Consider the following 17,282-nt stretch of genomic DNA (forward strand, 5'->3'; position numbering starts at 1 on the left):
CATTGTTCTTAACAATGGTGCCCCCCCTCAAAAGGTGTCTTCTGGAGCCCAGCCCTTTTTCTCCAGTGCCAGTCGCAATGCCTATAATTAATTTCAGGTTTAGTTAACTTTCACGTCAGTTGTTTAATCGTCAAAATCAGAGTCTTCTGGCTTAGTAAGATTGTTGTGAATGCTCACCTTGATTCGTTTTCTGTTATAATCAAAATCAAAGTTTCCCAGTCGTGATGCAGATCTATATTCCACAATCGATTCCTTTCCTGGCGGAAACCAGAACTCAACATCGTCTACTAACTGTTCGAGGACAGATAATCAGCACGTTAACAGTGTGTTAAAATCAACAGCTATGTTAAATTATGTTTGGTGGCAAAACAGTAGTCTCTGATGAACATACCCCTAAGATCGGACTTTGATATTCCACATGAACATAATCATCTTTCTTTTCCACAATTATCGGGGTAAATCTGTCTGGTTTTGTTGATTTTACCTGTAAGATGGATATTAGTAAATTCTCAATGAATGAAGTAATCTTGTTCAATAAAATAAATATAACAAGAGTTGTTACCACTTGAAGAAGCTCCTCCATTGCCACATCTCTGGTAACGGGCTTTTTCCTACCACGATTGTAATTCCTGTATGCATCACATGTAAATTGACCAGTCAGTTTCAACTATCCACATGTAGTGGTCGGTGCATATTTTTCACGCGTTGCAATGTTAATCAATTGGCCCATACCACCAAAAATTACCAAACATCACAACAAAGAGGGCTTTGCTTTACCAAGGTGAGGCATAGTGAATGAGATCGCTGATATTCTCCGCAGTTGATATACAATTCTTGGTAGCCGGACACAGTGCTAAAGCTGCTTGGTTTTTCTGTACACCTAAATATTCAGGCTTTTTTCCGCTGCATCAAACATAAATTAATTCAACTTCTGAATTAGAAGCATAAATTACGACATCCGACGGTGGTAGCAGAGAGAGTTCCAAGAGTTTCGTCGAATATTTGCGAATGGCCGGGTGTTGACGAGAAACAGAGAATGAAATGAAAATGAACCAAAAAGATATGTACCTGAAGTTGAATATGGCTCCAACTACTGCTAATTCGCTGCTCCTCAATATTATTTCCCTTCAAATTAACAAAACGTTTGCATAGGAAATTTCAATTTTTTATTGTTTAATATATAATATAACATATTTATAGAACAGATAGAGAAAGGAAGAATACCTTCGACTGGTTTGGTCGGTGGGTTTGTTGTCAGGCTGCTGAGTCTGAGAAAGGCTTATACGGGGAAGAGTAGAACCATTGTAGCCCCTATTATGCTTCTTATAAAAACAGTAAGAGCTCGGTGATGCCATTGAAGCCATTTTCTCAAGCTCAATTTTTCTCTCCCTTGAACTCGCTTGGAAAATCGCCGCAACTAGAGCCTTTTATGCGCTTATCTTGAGCGCTTACCTAAGCCGATGTCGCTTTTTGACTGAATTTAATTTATTTATTAAAACGTGAAAAAGATGAGCCATTGACGGTTTTTCTAATTTTTTTTGTTATTTTGAAGTTTTTCAAATATCAGCTGCGTACTTTATGACCGTTGCGGTCAATTACGTTACTACCCTTGATGTCATATTTTATTTTTATTTTCGTTAATGGTCATATTTGTATATTGTTAATTGTTACCATAGCAAAATGAAATACTTGCAAGTTTTGTGGTCATAATGTAATTTGAAATTGTTAACCCGAGGCGGGAAGAGAAAGGCGGTTACCATCACGGAATTTTAAAATATAACCCCCCATTCCATGATCCAGCTTCTGGGACAAGCTTTTCTTCAATTGCTCTCTCTAATGGCTCGTAACAGGGTAAGTCTCACTTGCCAATTTTCTCTATAACAACTTTCTCTGTCTCTTTATTGATCAATCTTTTGATTATTTATGATTCAAATGTGCTAGGTTTTAGGGTTTTACTTGCAGTTAATTGAAAGCATTAGAACACTGTTGTTGTTTTCTTTTTTTATGGCTTATGTTTAATCAATCAATTGTAAGATGCAGTGATTGTACTCGTTATTTATTTTTCTCTAATACTTTTCTAGGGTTTTACTGTTAACTAATTGAAATGTGAACTTAGTCGTTGCACTCGCCATTCCTCTGCGCAAAATGACATCTACTGTTTGTATTCGCCGATTAAATAATTTAGTAATTGTTTAACTATTTTTGTGTTGTTATGTCTTCTTATGTGGTAGAATTTTTTAAATTTAACAGTGAATCTTTTTACCAACCAAATTTGAAAGACAAAGAAGTTGATTATTGGAGATTGTGGACCTCAAAATCTTATTTATTTTTATTTTTTTTAAAGCTAAAATACAGAAGTTGAATCTGATGCTCTCAAAGATAGATTCATAAGAAAATTTCTTTTATTAGGTTAAGTAATTTTTAAGTACTTCTTTGCCGGAAAGAGTAATTGAAGAGGCCTAACAGTCAAATTAATTTCTTCCCTTTCTTATAGTCAAACTGGTGAAACTCTGTATATGTGATTTTTTTTTCCTGGTTTGTGCATTTGGGAACAGGAAGCATTGTTATTGTTACTCGATGTTGGCCCGTCGATGCACAGTGTTCTTCCTCAGGTTGAAAAACTTTGCTCCATGCTAGTACAAAAGAAGGTAACCCTTAGAGTTTTGAGCTTCTTTTGTCATTTTGTCTCTTATGGTTAATTTGATACACGTGACTTCTTCTGTATTTTGAGTGGAAGAAAGAAATTTTAGTGATTTTTGGACTAAATCTGTAGGAGCTATTACCCTAATTCTCTTTGATATTTTGCTATGCAGCTGATTTACGGAAAAAATGATGAAGTTGGAATTGTTTTATTTGGAACTGAAGGTACTTCCTCTTTTAATGAGCAATTCTGGGTAACTGATGCCTCATGGAGTATATTAAAGGCTTTTAACCTATTTAATTATTGCTGGTGATGTATAGTGTTTTTTCTCCTCTCCTTTTAAACTAGTCAATTACATTTGTCCAAATTTTTATGGCTTTGAATCTGTGCATGCAGAGTATATGAAATACGAGGCTTTGTAAATAATTTCAGTCTACTCAGTGAACCAAGACATTCCATGATCATCAATTCTCAACAATTTTTGTAGTAACTTATTCAGAAAGTTTTACTTATAATTAATGTTCTTTGGAACCTGCAGACACTAGCAATGACCTGACGAATGAAGTGGGTGGATATGAACATGTTGTGGTTTTAAGAAATATCAAAGTTGTTGATGGAGACCTTGTTGAAGCTTTTAAACAGCTCCCTCGAGGAACTGTTGCTGGTGATTGTATCCATTCCTTTTCAGATTTTTTTGCAAGTTTAATCTCTGGAGAGCTTGTAAGACTATTGTTGCTGTAGTTGTCTTCTTGCACCATGCACCTTCTCCTTTGCAGTATTACAACCTCTAAGTTCCTTCAGTTCAAAAATGGAATTTCTCCGTAGATTTACTTTGACTTTAGAAAATGTACTTGCGTATTTGGCCATATTATATGCTTACCTAGGAATATACATAAATATATAGGTACTTAAAACGTGTTTTTTAATATTATGTAAACAATCCTTACAGTCAAACAATGCATTGGATTCAGTCTTTTTACTTTCTTTTCAAATTTTTATTTCTACGTCCATGAAGATGTTGTGTTTTATTATGTTATTTTAGTGTTTTTCTTTGACATCAGTTTGGCATTTTTGTTTTTGGTTTTCACTTGAACCTGTCAATGAATAGCTTTTAGTATAATCTATAAGGTGTTAAGTTTAGTGGAGAAGTAATTTCTAGTTAGTTGAACATTTTCTAATGATTTTTATCTTATCTGCATCTGTAGTGCCTTAACTTTGGTAGTTATTGATGCAATTGTTGTTGGGTTGGATATGCTGATAAAGAAATATAGAGAAACCAACAAAGGAAAGAAACGTATCTGTCTTATAACAGATGCAGTGTGTCCTATTAAAGATCCGTATGAAGGAACCAAAGAAGAACAAGTCAGCACCATTGCCGTGCAAATGGCTGCACATGGCATCAAAATGGAAAATATTATTGTCAGAAGAAGTTCATGTGGGAACGTAAATATGAGAATAATAGACGAGAATGAAAATTTGTTGAATTTATTTTCAGAGAAATCAAGCTCCAAGACTGTGTATGTTGATAGTCCAACTTCATTATTAGGTGCACTTAGAACTCGAAATATAGCTCCAGTCACCATATTTAGAGGTGATCTTGAACTTGGCCAGAAAATGAAGATTAAGGTGAGATTTCTGCCATGTTGCAGAAATAGCATTTTAAGCATATGTTGTTGATAATTTTACTATTTTTAACTGTTGCATGCTATTGTTTGTACCTATGATTGTTTGTGGGATTTACCTGTCACTAAGTCCACCTTTAGCTATCCTTCTTTTGTTGTCTTGCATTTCTTATATCACAAGTTTGAACTTTTCTTATATTGCATTCAGCTCTCTCAGGTTTGGTTTGTAATTTTACATTAGATTTCCATTTAAAGAGGAATAAATTAAAAAACTTTGCCATTCATCTTATTGTCAATTTTAAGTAGGTATGGGTGTACAAGAAAACGGCTGAAGAGAAGTTTCCCACGCTGAAGAAATATTCTGATAAAGCGCCTCCAACTGATAAGTTTGCCACACGTGAAGTGAAGGTAGATTATGAGTACAAAAGTGTTGAAGATCCTAGTAAAGCTGTTCCTCCAGAACAAAGGATTAAAGGTTATCGCTATGGACCTCAAGTGGTTCCTATATCATCTGCTGAATGGGAGGCTGTGAAGTTCAAACCAGAGAAGAGTTTGAAGCTTCTGGGATTTACTGATCCTTCAAACATATTGCGGTTAGAAACTCTGCCTTAATTTGGATATGTGTTATTTGATTGCAGTTAATCTTGATGGAAAATATATGCTTTTGTCTTATAACTTCTTTCTTCTGACTTTTTTTTTATTAATCGTAGTCACTATTACATGAAAGATGTCAATCTTTTCATCGCTGAACCGGGTAATACAAGAGCGATGCTTGCTGTTTCTGCTTTAGCAAGAGCAATGAAGGAAATGAATAAAGTTGCAATTTTGCGTTGTGTCTGGAGACAAGGACAGCAGAGTGTTGTTGTTGGGGTTTTGACTCCCAGTTTGTCTGAAAAACATAACATTGTAGGTTCATTCTGCTTTTTCATACAGTCCTTACCTTGAAACTGCTAATTGTTTATCCTGGCTTCAATTTCTATTGTAGGATTAATTTTCCTTAGTGAAATTTGATTGCTTCTAATCTTGCTTGACAGCCCGATTCATTCTACTTCAATGTCCTTCCTTTTATTGAGGATGTTCGAGAGTTTCAGTTCCCCTCTTTCAGCAATTATCCTATGTCCTGGCAACCAAATGAGCAACAGCAAGAGGTAGCAGATAACCTGGTAAAAATGCTTGACCTTGCACCATCTGGCAAAGGGGAAAGCCTGCAGCCTGAATTTACGCCAAATCCTGTTCTGGAGGTATTTTGATTTGCATTATTTTGTGTGAACTATATTTATCTGTTTGATTATTTATCTGTTTCCTGTGCGAGCTTATTCTAAATTCTTGAAAGAGCTTTTCCAATCTGGTTTGAGATTTAAAATCTGTTGTTTGTTTGAGATGCTGCTGAATACTTATGAGCTAATGTAAAACATGAAAGTAAAGTGATAATGTGCTGTTTGTTTTATAATTCATGCGTTAAACTTGTTTTTATCATTATTGTATTCTCTTGTGGTGCACACCGAGCCTGCATGGTCATTGGGAGTGAGGGAGGTGGTTGGTTGTTTAACTGATGCCATAAGTTGGAAACTGTACATGCAATATGATGTCTCTACTTTATATTTCTTTTAGATCGTGGAGGATAAGGTTGGTTGTTTCTATAATGAGCATTACTTTTATGAGAATTGAAACTTACTTGTCCTAAGGCCACATTTAAGATGAAAAATTTTCACCTGATGAGTGTAGCTTTGAAATGTTATTGCTTTTATGTCAATGACCTTATCTTTAGCTGTATGGAAAATATTGTTATGCAATGGTCGAAATTGTGGTGGTCTGAGCATTTTGTTACAATGCATCTCTACAGAACGGTAGGTTGTTTCTCGCATCCCATAGTCTCCCTTCCTATAGTCCAGGTTTGTGCACTGTATAGAGACTATACTAGCTTGGCAATTAGTGGATATGATTCCCATTCCAGGTTTATTCTGTCCTCTTGTTTGCTGACATGTACAGGAGTAAAACACAGTTGTCTAAGTGTATTTAACTCATGTTGTCTCATCAAAGAAACATCTTGTGTTCTGAGTCACAGATATGATGCTTGGTTACTAACCTAACAGATGAGGAAACTCCCAGCTTAAACATTGTTTCAGAAAGATGACAAGAGTAATTTAGGGGAGTTTTTATTTTTCATTTTTGCCTCAATGGGTATGCCATTGTTAATTTTACTGAAACTTATGACAAATGTTATGTGTTTTCAGCGTTTCTATCATCATCTTGAGTTGAAATCAAAGGACCCAGATGCAGCTGTGCCTCCACTTGATGAAACTCTCAAGAAGATCACTGAGTGTGATCCGGAACTTCTTGCTGAAAGCAAGTCCATTATTGATGCTTTTCGTAGACATTTTGAACTCAAGGAGAATCCTAAGGTCATTTCTTAAATTAAGAATTGTCTTTCCTCCATTCTTATATGTATTGAGATTGAAGTATTAAAATGATGTTTCTTACAGCTGAAGAAATCAACTAGACGCTTCCTGCGGGAGAAACCATCTGGCTCAGAGGGGGGAGATGCTGATGGTGATGTCTCTGATGCACAGGCTCTCAATTCCATTGAAGGCAAACCTGCAGTTCTGATTGAGAAAATTGGGGATTTGACCCCTGTCCAAGACTTTGTGGCTATGATGTCACGAAGAGATAGCCCAGAATGGGTTGGTAAAGCAATTGAGGATATGAAAAGGAAAATTTTTGAGCTAGTGAAGTCCCATGAAGGTGATAATTATCCTAAAGCAGTGGAATTCTTAGTTGCCCTCCGTAAAGGGTGCATCCTTGAGCAAGTATTCTTCTCTCTCTCATTCTATCAAGTTTCTTTTTGCAAAATTAATAGCTGTGGTGTGTGTGTGTGTGTGTGTGTGTGTACGTATATATATGCCAAGACTAATGTGCTGGACTGCTGTTGGTTAACTTCAGAAAGTTGCTCCTTTGCAGGAACCAAAACAGTTCAATGATTTCCTCCGCAGTCTTTGCAAATTCTGTCAGGAAGAAAATATTGACCGTTTGTGTGAATTACTTGCATCCAAAGAACTCTCATTAATTCCGAAGTCAGAAGCCATAGACAGGTTTCACATACTTGCATTTCTTCAATTATTTACTTCCATTCTGTAAGTGTTGATTTCTTTTAGCAGCCATCTGATTACTTTTTTCCATATTTCGTTTCCTGAACAGTGATGTAACAGATGATGAAGCTGGACGCTTTCTCATGAGATGAGAGCCAAAAGATGACTAATGTTATCCATTAAAAGTCAAACTTGTTATAGTTTGTTCTCTTCGTATATGTGGTAAATGTGAATTCTGATGGCTCATGTACAGATATCCAGCTATTTTGAAATTTGGGGACTGATAAATCCATCTTTTTAAGTTAACATTATAGTTTGTGCTTCATCTTGGCAAGGGTTTTCATGGAAGGATCCTCGATGAAATAGGCTTGCTGTACGATTTCTGTTTTTCAAAGACAAAAGTCGTATCTTTTTTAAGTGCAAAAGAGCATCTTCTACCTTGTTAGTTCAACAATCAACACCACTGCCTGGGATTAATTTGTTACAATTTGTTGCTAAGAAACTAATCGTTTATTTTTTCTCTAGTTCCCCAGTACCATTGATTCGATAAATAACTCTAACCCATTTCTCTTAATACCAATTAAACAAATGAGTGTTTTTTCCTTCTTTCTAAACTTTAAAAATATTTTTTGTAGGCTTGGATGAGATTAGCTTCTATGGATTCAATACAAGATGGTTGATACGAATACAAGATGAGTATTGTATTTGTCCTATGCAGACTAATTTATCTCAATGTTATTTTTTATTTTGTTAAACCAATATAAATTCCAAACCGATCATCTCAGGCGGGATTGGGAACAACCTTGTACTGTTTTGATGTAGAACCCCTATTCCAGTCACAGCTCCTGAGTCCTGAGACGCTTTCTACAATTTATCTTCTTCTAGTCACTATTCTTCGACTTTTAAACTTTATGCCCTGACACTATGAAGCTCTTGGGCTTTCAAATTTAAATATGGGCTGGATGAAATGTTTGATGAATCAACTGAATGCCGCAAAGAAAAAAATGATACACTATGGTTTATTGAAATTATTGCCCAATAATTCACTGGCAAGAATATGATATGCCATTGCCAAGCACTTTTATGGTCATAAAATTCTTGCGCCTTCGCTGGCTGTTTAGAATTTTGATTCTATGAATTACAGGCTATGGCGTCACCATGTAAATTCATGTAATCAAATCTATCCGTGTTGCATAAAGAAAAGATATTGTTTATATCAATTTGAAGGTGTTATAGAAAGCTGCCGTTCATGAGAATGGTGTAAGCTATTAATGTATTTTAATTGTATTTTATGATATGATTCATCTCTGAGATTGTTTATTATTTTAATGTTGTTATATGATTCATCTCTACAACTTGTGTGCACGTTTCTTTCCCGACAAAGCACTAAAAGATCTCAAATTGTCACCAAAAATCCACTCCTTGGGCAATGATCAAGGCTTCTTTTATTTTTTTCTAAATCCTTTATAGGTTGAAGAGATATTGAATTTAATGGCAATTTATGCAGGTTGCCAATGTATTTTATGCTCTAGAAAATAAAATTTAATTTGATAATTCTATATGTTCGAAAATCGAAACAACAAATTCTGACCGTTATAAAGTTGGCAAAGACAGAAGAAATAAGCAAGGGTATAATTGAGACTTCGCATCTATCAAACAGAGACGACGTCGTAAGGATATTATTACGCCCTTTTATTCATTGAAGATTTCAATAGCGCAGTGTGCGTACTATAAAACGCGTTCCCACGCATTTTAAGTTTTTAACGGCCATTCTCAGAGCGCGCCTTGTTTCTCTCCTCTCTCTCACAGACAAAACACAATTCCTTCCTTTTTCTCTCTGTTGTTGTTTCTTGTTTATTGAGTTTGCAAAAATCTTTTCTATAGCGATTAATCAATCACGGCCTAACAGCACAACATTCAATAATGTCGTTTTCGGATTCTGAATCGTCCTCTCATGGCGCAGAGTACAAATTCTTTCGTCAAAAAGGCCGTGATCGTGAGCTCTCTCCTTTTATTTTTCTTGTCTTTAGAATAATTGAACTATTTTGATTTTCTGTTCGTTACCAAAGAAAATGTATATAAAATTAAAAATACACGATGGATTCAAATAGTTCAAACCTTATAAAAGAAATTCAAAATCTTGAATAAAGGATACAAGATTATAGTTTGAATTTATTTTTGTTTTTCGTTGATACTTCATAGATCAGTTTGATCTATAAAAAAATTAGCATTTGACTGTTGCTATCTTCCTAACATCACTTTTTTTGGTCGGGTTTTATTACCCAATGTAGGTTTATTATATGAAATGTTGGGATCAGCTAAAGCAGATTCAAAATCGTGGAAGGTGTTCAATGCTTGTTTTATTAGAAAGTTTGTGTTATTTACTTGGTCTAATTTTATTCTATTGTAAAGTTCGTGTGTAATTTCGAAATTACTTTGGGTAATGAGAGGCTTTTCTCATTACACTATTCAATCAATCTTATCTGTTTTTTGATAGGTGTTCATCATGGATAAAGTTACAGTGAAAGTCATGTCTCATTCATGTAAAATGGCGGATATAACAGACCAAGGAGTTTCATGTAAGTATCAGAACATGCGCATTACTCCTAATTTATAAGATTTTGAGTGATGCTAGTCTTGTTGGTTTTTTTAAGTTTTATAGTAGTGCTTATAACGTGTTCAGTTATTTATCTTCTTCCAATATATGGTGTTGGTGATGGTTAATTTGCTATTTTAATAACAAGGGCTCGAATCTAAGTGTATCTTCCATGTCATACCATTGCTTAATATGTTTTTTTTTTTTTAAATTATAATTTTTATATGTGATTGCTTTCATAACTTAAACTAATTAAATTTTCTATACTGCAGTGGTGGAAGACCTCTTCAGGAGAAGACAACCGTTACCTTCCATGGATGCTGTGTATTTTATCCAGCCAACAAAAGAAAAGTACGAGTTTTTCCTTTCAATTTTTTTTCTTTATTTGGTTGATAGATACTGTTTCCTCTTTATTTCACCTTATATACCATCTTTAATATCCCATAGTGATTAGTCTTTATCTCATTTTGCCTAACATTAAATCATTGCACATTGTGAGCATATCTTGCTAGTATTGCACTACTCAAAAGATTAAATTATTTGATAAAATGTCATATTAAAACATATAATTTCATATTATGTTACATTTTTACTGTTTTCCATAATTTTCTGGATTTTTTATGCCGCTTAATCTGAAGCTCTCTTTTTGGATTTTGGATCCGTTTTAACTACATCTGTTCCTAGCATGCAGTGTTGTAATGTTCTTGTCTGACATGTCTGGACGGGAGCCTTTATACAAGAAGTATGTGAGATTGGCATCCCTCAGACCTTCTACGTATTTTAACCGTATTATTTACCATTGATCATTTGTGTTTTGTTGTTCTCTTCTTCTACTGCTCTCGTCTTCTTTTTTCCAGAGCATTTGTATTTTTCAGTTCACCTATTCCAAAAGAGTTGGTTAATCACATCAAGATGGATTCAAGTGTGTTGCCTCGCATAGCTGCTTTGAGAGAGGTTCAGATTTTCATTTTGCTTTGTATGAATTATTTTACATGTAGTTGTTTTTTTATTTTTTTTTTTTTTTTTTTATTTTTTTAATCTCTTTTTGCCTTGATAATATGCAGATGAATCTGGAGTATTTTCCTATAGATAGTCAGGTATGCAGTGACATCAGTTGTTTATATATTTCCATCGGTGCTGTGTTCGGTGATGTGCTTTTTGTTAATAGTTACCATCATCCAATATCTATTTACTTTTGGATCTTTATGGGCTGCAAACTCATTAATTTTTTGTAAATTACATGGATGAATCCACCTATTAGAGAGAAAAAAATTCCAGTGATACTTTGTTTGGTCAACTTACAGCCTACCACCATTGCGAACATAATCTTCAAGAACGTTGGATGCTCTCTTATGCTATGCTCGCACATTTATTTGCAGATTTAATTCAGATTTTCTCTTGTCTATGGACAATATTTGCTTTGTCGCTAACATCCCATATTGCAGGCTTTTATCACTGATCAGGATAGAGCATTAGAGGATCTCTATGGTCAAAATGCTGAGAATTCTCGTAAATTTGAGACTTGTTTAAACACAATGGCAACTCGAATTGCTACAGTGTTTGCTTCATTGAAGGTAGGAATGCAGTGGTAATTAGGTGGTTTACATGATTAGGATATTATTAACGAGTTACCTTATGTCACCTTCATTTGTATTAATCATCTATAATACAACAGCATCTTCCATTCTTTAAATGTTTCTATTTGTCTTCCAAAGAGATTGACTCAAATGACCATGTTTTCATTCACTAGGTTCCAAGTTTGTGATGTAGCTCAAGGCTAGTAGTTAATAATTTCACAAATGAAATCAAGGCCAGTGGCAGGTCTGACTTTGATCAGTGTTCTCCAATGGTTTCAGGAGTACCCCTTCGTGCGTTATCGTGCTGCCAAGGCTTCTGATGCATCTATGACAGCATTTCGTGATTTTATACCTACAAAGCTTGCTACTGCTGTTTGGAACTGTATTGAAAAGTATAAATCTATCCCTAACTTTCCAAAGACTGAAACATGCGAGCTGCTCATTTTAGATAGATCTGTTGACCAGGTTACTGTTGATTTTAATTATCTTGTTATCAGGGTTTCTAGCATACTCTAGCAATTTTTATTTTTGAATGTATTGAACTTGAATGTTTAGATTGCTCCTGTCATACACGAATGGACTTATGATGCTATGTGCCACGATTTACTGAATATGGACGGTAATAAATATGTGTTTGAGGTATGACCATTTATTGGTTTGTTTCATTGCGATTTCTTCCTTTCCCTTTTTATGTTTTACTTAATGGAGAAGAACATATATTGTGTATTAGGTTCCAAGCAAAACAGGTGGTAAACCTGAGAAAAAGGAGGTCCTTCTCGAAGATAATGATCCAGTTTGGCTTGAGCTTCGCCACGCCCATATAGCAGATGTATGTCTAATGCAATTTAAGTCTATTGCCTTTGAATACATTATAATTCTGAATGCTCTAGTTCACTAACTAGCACATCAGGCTAGTGAAAAATTGCATGATAGGATGACAAACTTCGTATCGAAGAACAAAGCTGCACAAATTCAACAAAGCAGGTCAGATGCTGATCTTTCCAATGTTCTATGGCTCTGTTGCTTAAATTGCACGTAACCACTTGACTTTTACATACATTTCTCATGCGTAAGTGTGATTTTATGCAGAGATGGTGGTGAATTATCCACACGAGACATGCAGAAAATTGTTCAATCTTTGCCACAATACAGTGAACAAGTTGATAAGCTCTCTCTCCATGTAGAGGTTTGTTCTTCATCTATAAATGTCATTTTCTTGTTGAGTGGTACCGGTCTAGTGCCATTACATATAAATCTACTAGAAATGTGATGCATTTAGCCATTAAAAGTACAGACTAATAAAGGGAAATCATTCTTCCAGTTATTTTTCATAGTTATAATTGTAAGTTGCAACTTCTATAACTCCACAGGATATCAAGAAATATAGCAAACACAGATCTGCAATCACTTATACTTAATTTTTCAGATAGTCCCAATTTTGGATTTCAGTGAACTTTAAATTATCCACATGGTTTTCATATTACTCCCATGGAAAACAGTTCAAAGAATTCTTTCATGTGGTCTACTTAAAACAAAAGCAGGAATACAATGAAGTTTCTTGTAGCTATAAATTATTTCCTTTGCCTTCAATGGTAATTAAATGATTGTTTTGAGATCTCAGAAGCATTATAAGCACTGGTTAAAATAAGTGAAGTTATGTGTTCTTTCATGCTGATTTTTTCAATTGATTATTCCTGTTTAGATTGCTGGAAAAATTAACCAAATAATTAGAGACACTGGGCTTCGGGAACTTGGACAACTTGAGCAGGATCTTGTTTTTGGAGATGCTGGGGCAAAGGATGTCATCAACTTCTTAAGGACAAAGCAGGTGATGTAATGAGTAGTTGTAGTTAGTGCATACTCTTTCCTTCTTCCAGTGATTTTTTCTTTTTATCATTTTTTCTTCTTCACACAGGAATCGACCCCTGAAAATAAGTTACGGTTGTTGTTGATTTATGCTTGTGTCTATCCTGAGAAGTTTGAGGATGATAAAGCATCAAAGTTACGACAGGTATATAGCTACAGAATTTCTATTAATGATTTTTAACAATTCAACTTACAACCTTTTTTTTTTCTTTAAAAAAAAAAAAAATGGAACTCACAGAGACATGCTATATAGTGTACATTGAAGAACTGATGCATGAGCATGACAAACTCAAGTTCACATAGTTTTGTGGTTAAGTATGCGAAAACTAGATTTGAAGGATCAATTCAATTGCGAACACATAATAGAAAAAAATATATATTTAGTTGCATGAATTGCTGTTGTTGTTGTTGTTCTTTTTATTAATTTATTTATCAATCAGTTGGCAAGGTTATCACCTGAGGATATGAAGATTATTAATAACATGTGGTTGCTTGCTGGATCATCAAATTCCAAAAAGAGTTCGACTGATAGTTTCTCTCTTAAGTTTAATGGCGGCCAGAAGGTAAAAATATGTTATTAAACTAGTTCGAGACCCTGCCTTCAGACTGTTATTAAATTAAGGTCTGAAAGTTGTTAACATTTCTTTTTGATTGATAGACTAAGCAAGCAAGAAAAGATCGGACTGGTGAGGAAGAAACATGGCAACTGTTTCGATTTTATCCCATGATAGAGGTATGATATAAACCATGAAAACCTGTTCACACTAGTCCTCTCAATTGATGTCTTGCTTACCCACACCACTTTGTAATTGATTTGTTAAATGGATGCTTTCAACTTATAAAAATCATCATGATCAACAATTTTGTGTAGTATATCAGCTGCCTGTTCAACTTGTTATCATCCAACTGTTTTGTTGTAGCTTCTGATACATTGAAATTTATCATGTTGAGTCCAGCATGATTTGTTTGCACTCTTTCCAATCAGTGACAAATATTTAATGAACAAAGAACAACTATGATTTCTTACTGTTTCCTGTATGATGGCATCCAAATTTTAGGAGCATGTTTAATGACAATGAATGTTACTGTATAGGGAGATGCTAAAATTGTATTTTTGGTATCTAGATATGAAATTACAGTTTCATCCTTATTTAGTTATTTAATTAAGAAATAAAGTTGTTAGTTAAGATGTGGGTTATTCAGCTTCACTTTTGAAGAAATGATTTTGAAGTAGCTTAACTGCAACACTGCAAACAATCGCAAATTGAAGCCAGTTTTGATGCAAAGACTATTTTGCCTTCATGAGTAAAACCAGTCAAACTGCTTTCTAATTTGTGTTAGTTATCTATATATTTTGAATGAATGGTTTATGGTATCATATGACATGATTTCTGTTCTCAGGAGCTTATTGAAAATATTCACAAACATGATTTGCCAAAGAATGAGTATTCGTGTATGAATGATCCAAAGCAAACTGCCCAGGAAGCCACCCCAGTCTTATCAGTTAGGAAGAAAGCAGCTTCTGCTGCTCCTGCTCCTGAAAGGAAAACTCCTGCACATTCAATGAGATCAAGACGAACTCCATCTTGGGCAAAAGCTCAATCTGACGATGAAAGTTTTAGGTACTCCACAGCTATTATTTGCCATTTGTTACACATTATTTCTCTATCCATGACTTGAACTTTCAGATGGATATATTTTAATGCATTTGATCCTGTTTCACTATTTTTTTTTTTTAATTTAAATATTGTTGATGCACTCACGGTTAATTACTCAGGTTCACCTACATCTTAAAAACTATTTTTACCAGTGTTATTCTCAACGAACGCCCGTAATGCCCCCACCCGCCCTACCATGCACCACTACCCGGCTCAACAAAAGTGCACGCAACGACAGCTCATCAATAAAATCAGTTCGAAAAAAAGAAAAAAATGCAATCCCAAGCGCCATATTAAACGCCACAACTCAAGCACCCAAGATCGAACTCCCACAGTAACACCATGAAGCTCTTAAACCACCTCTCATACCCAAATCATCGCCAAAAAAAAAAAAAAAAAAAAAAAAAAAAAAGAAACAACTGAAGTTGAACAACAAAACACACAATCACAACACCAAAACCACTGCTATAGAGGGGATTAAGTCGGGGCGGCGCTGCAGCAGGTAGATTGGGTTTGGAGCTTGAGGCTGTTGGGGGTGGTGTGACAGTCGCGGCCTTGCTTGTGGTTTCGCGGCGGCGGTGGGGCGGCTGGGGAATGAATGGTGGGGGTGGTTTTATGTTCAGGTTTAAGATATACATTTTTTTATTAATTATGATGCATTTTCCTTTTTGCCCTGCATATGTTAAAACTAACGGAAAAGCCCTAAGGTAATGGCCAGGGGCTCATAGCCATTTCTCAAACGACGGGTTTAACAATACCTCGGGGGTTCAGCGTATTTAACCCAATGTTTTGTGTTTTGTAACGTTATGATTTGTTGCAGCATATTATTTCAGATTGTTAACTCCTGGAGTTTCAAGTTCTCATTGCTCTTCTGCTGACTTTTGTAGTGATTCACTTTTGAAGCAAGCACCTGATATTAGGAAGATGGGACAACGTATATTTATATTTATCATTGGTGGGGCAACTCGATCTGAGGTAGAATTTCTCATGATTATTTTTCTTCTCATTGTTTTCATGGTGAGATGAGATGTGATGTGGATCTCAACTAATGGTTGATGCTGTTATCAGCTGCGTATTTGTCACAAGCTTACAACAAAACTAATGAGGGAAGTTGTCCTAGGTTCTACTAGTTTTGATGATCCCCCAGTACATCTTACGGTAATGAAATTTTCTTTTTTTGTTCATTAATTTTTTCAATAATTCTTGCCATGTTGCATTATAAGATGAGGACAGGTTTTCACCATTTAGGAGTGATCTTTATCACAAAGTTCTTTAGCACTCTTAACATAGTCTTTCAAAGGATCTGACCGGACTTATTTGTAGAGCTATCCTAGATGGATTGATTTTTGAAATTTCCTGTAGTAATCTGTAGTCATAACATCATCATCACAGTTTCATGATCATAATTTTAAGAAGGGTTAGTTTCTTCATTGATGATATTGCTTATGAATGGATACACAGAGACAGCAGGTCCATGTAAGTGTACTTGCCAAGGGAACTTCGAAAACTTTAAGCTAGGCAGCTCTTCAAATTCAACTTAACCTATCTAACATTCTAAAATTTGTCACAAACTGAGCATCATTTCATCATTTGTATAGATTAAACAGACCAGTTTTAACGGTTGGTGTTGTGGCTCAAGACCTTTTCCTGATCTTGCAGAAGCTGAAGATGCTATCAGGAGAACACTAAACTTCGGTAGCAGAATATACTTTTTTGCTCAATTGTCAGCAGGTTGGCAATCTCTTTTTTGTTTTGAGTGAGTAAAATTCTTATTCCTAAGTCTTGTGCTCACATTTGAATATGAATTGGGGATATAAATTATGGAATCCGGTGCAGATGAAAAGGGAAAAAAATGGAAAAGACTTAATTATATTTCCGAAGAATCATGGCCTGGCAAGTATAAATAGCTGGAGAGCAGCTACGACCCGCAGTGGATATGAATCATATGATTCATTTGGAGTCTCCTCTTAAAGTCTCAAAGCATGGAAAGCTAATTTTATTCCAATTGTTTTTTAGGGGGCATCAGGATGTCCCATGGAAGTAAATTATAACCTTATTGTATACAACGGTATATTTAGATCATTTCATCGTGTTTGGTTCTCTTTTATCAAATATAAGTGTATATTTGAACGATTTTGGTTTAACTATTAAATTCAAATATTATCAAGTTAAATATTTATGAATATACACAACTTAAGTTACTTGTGTAATCTTGAATTTTATTGCTATCATTAGG

At 35.0% G+C, this 17,282-nt stretch overlaps 3 protein-coding genes across 5 annotated transcripts; 2 read left to right on the plus strand and 1 right to left on the minus strand.

Moving 5' to 3' along the window:
- Window positions 1–8: 8 nt before the first annotated feature.
- Window positions 9–1,417, minus strand: LOC116128182. The gene is made up of 7 exons (XM_031413879.1): window positions 1,225–1,417; window positions 1,069–1,125; window positions 778–903; window positions 563–629; window positions 392–484; window positions 178–291; window positions 9–81 (listed from the first exon to the last, which is right to left on the minus strand). Exons 1-7 carry the CDS (start codon window positions 1,362–1,364, stop codon window positions 28–30), a joined length of 651 nt encoding a protein of 216 aa, XP_031269739.1. The 5' UTR covers window positions 1,365–1,417; the 3' UTR covers window positions 9–27.
- A 345-nt stretch (window positions 1,418–1,762) lies between these two features.
- On the plus strand, window positions 1,763–8,237 carry LOC116128174 (ATP-dependent DNA helicase 2 subunit KU80). 3 transcript variants are annotated; one of them, XR_004127708.1, is made up of 13 exons: window positions 1,763–1,851; window positions 2,556–2,648; window positions 2,814–2,865; window positions 3,180–3,311; window positions 3,864–4,267; window positions 4,570–4,856; window positions 4,974–5,169; window positions 5,298–5,504; window positions 6,498–6,665; window positions 6,747–7,070; window positions 7,222–7,352; window positions 7,459–7,790; window positions 7,985–8,237. XR_004127708.1 is itself a non-coding variant. In XM_031413871.1 (12 exons), the coding sequence occupies exons 1-12, from the start codon at window positions 1,792–1,794 to the stop codon at window positions 7,499–7,501; spliced, it is 2,097 nt and encodes a 698-aa protein (XP_031269731.1). In that variant the 5' UTR covers window positions 1,763–1,791; the 3' UTR covers window positions 7,502–7,937. The 3 variants fall into 3 exon arrangements, 1 of the variants encoding a protein (XP_031269731.1); XR_004127709.1 differs by having other exon boundaries at window positions 7,459–7,571; XM_031413871.1 differs by lacking the exon at window positions 7,985–8,237 and having other exon boundaries at window positions 7,459–7,937.
- Window positions 8,238–9,272: 1,035 nt separating this feature from the next.
- On the plus strand, window positions 9,273–17,143 carry LOC116128152 (protein transport Sec1a). The gene is made up of 23 exons (XM_031413842.1): window positions 9,273–9,345; window positions 9,641–9,693; window positions 9,847–9,928; window positions 10,218–10,296; window positions 10,637–10,687; window positions 10,803–10,899; window positions 11,010–11,042; window positions 11,391–11,519; window positions 11,802–11,987; window positions 12,078–12,161; window positions 12,253–12,351; window positions 12,433–12,506; window positions 12,612–12,708; window positions 13,225–13,350; window positions 13,438–13,533; window positions 13,829–13,951; window positions 14,047–14,121; window positions 14,790–15,010; window positions 15,546–15,548; window positions 15,934–16,021; window positions 16,115–16,204; window positions 16,706–16,777; window positions 16,883–17,143. Exons 1-22 carry the CDS (start codon window positions 9,273–9,275, stop codon window positions 16,733–16,735), a joined length of 1,989 nt encoding a protein of 662 aa, XP_031269702.1. The 3' UTR covers window positions 16,736–16,777; window positions 16,883–17,143.
- Window positions 17,144–17,282: the final 139 nt, after the last annotated feature.

This window comes from Pistacia vera, unplaced genomic scaffold, assembly GCF_008641045.1.
Source record: "Pistacia vera cultivar Batoury unplaced genomic scaffold, PisVer_v2 Contig197, whole genome shotgun sequence".
NCBI classification, from domain to species: Eukaryota; Viridiplantae; Streptophyta; class Magnoliopsida; order Sapindales; family Anacardiaceae; genus Pistacia; species Pistacia vera.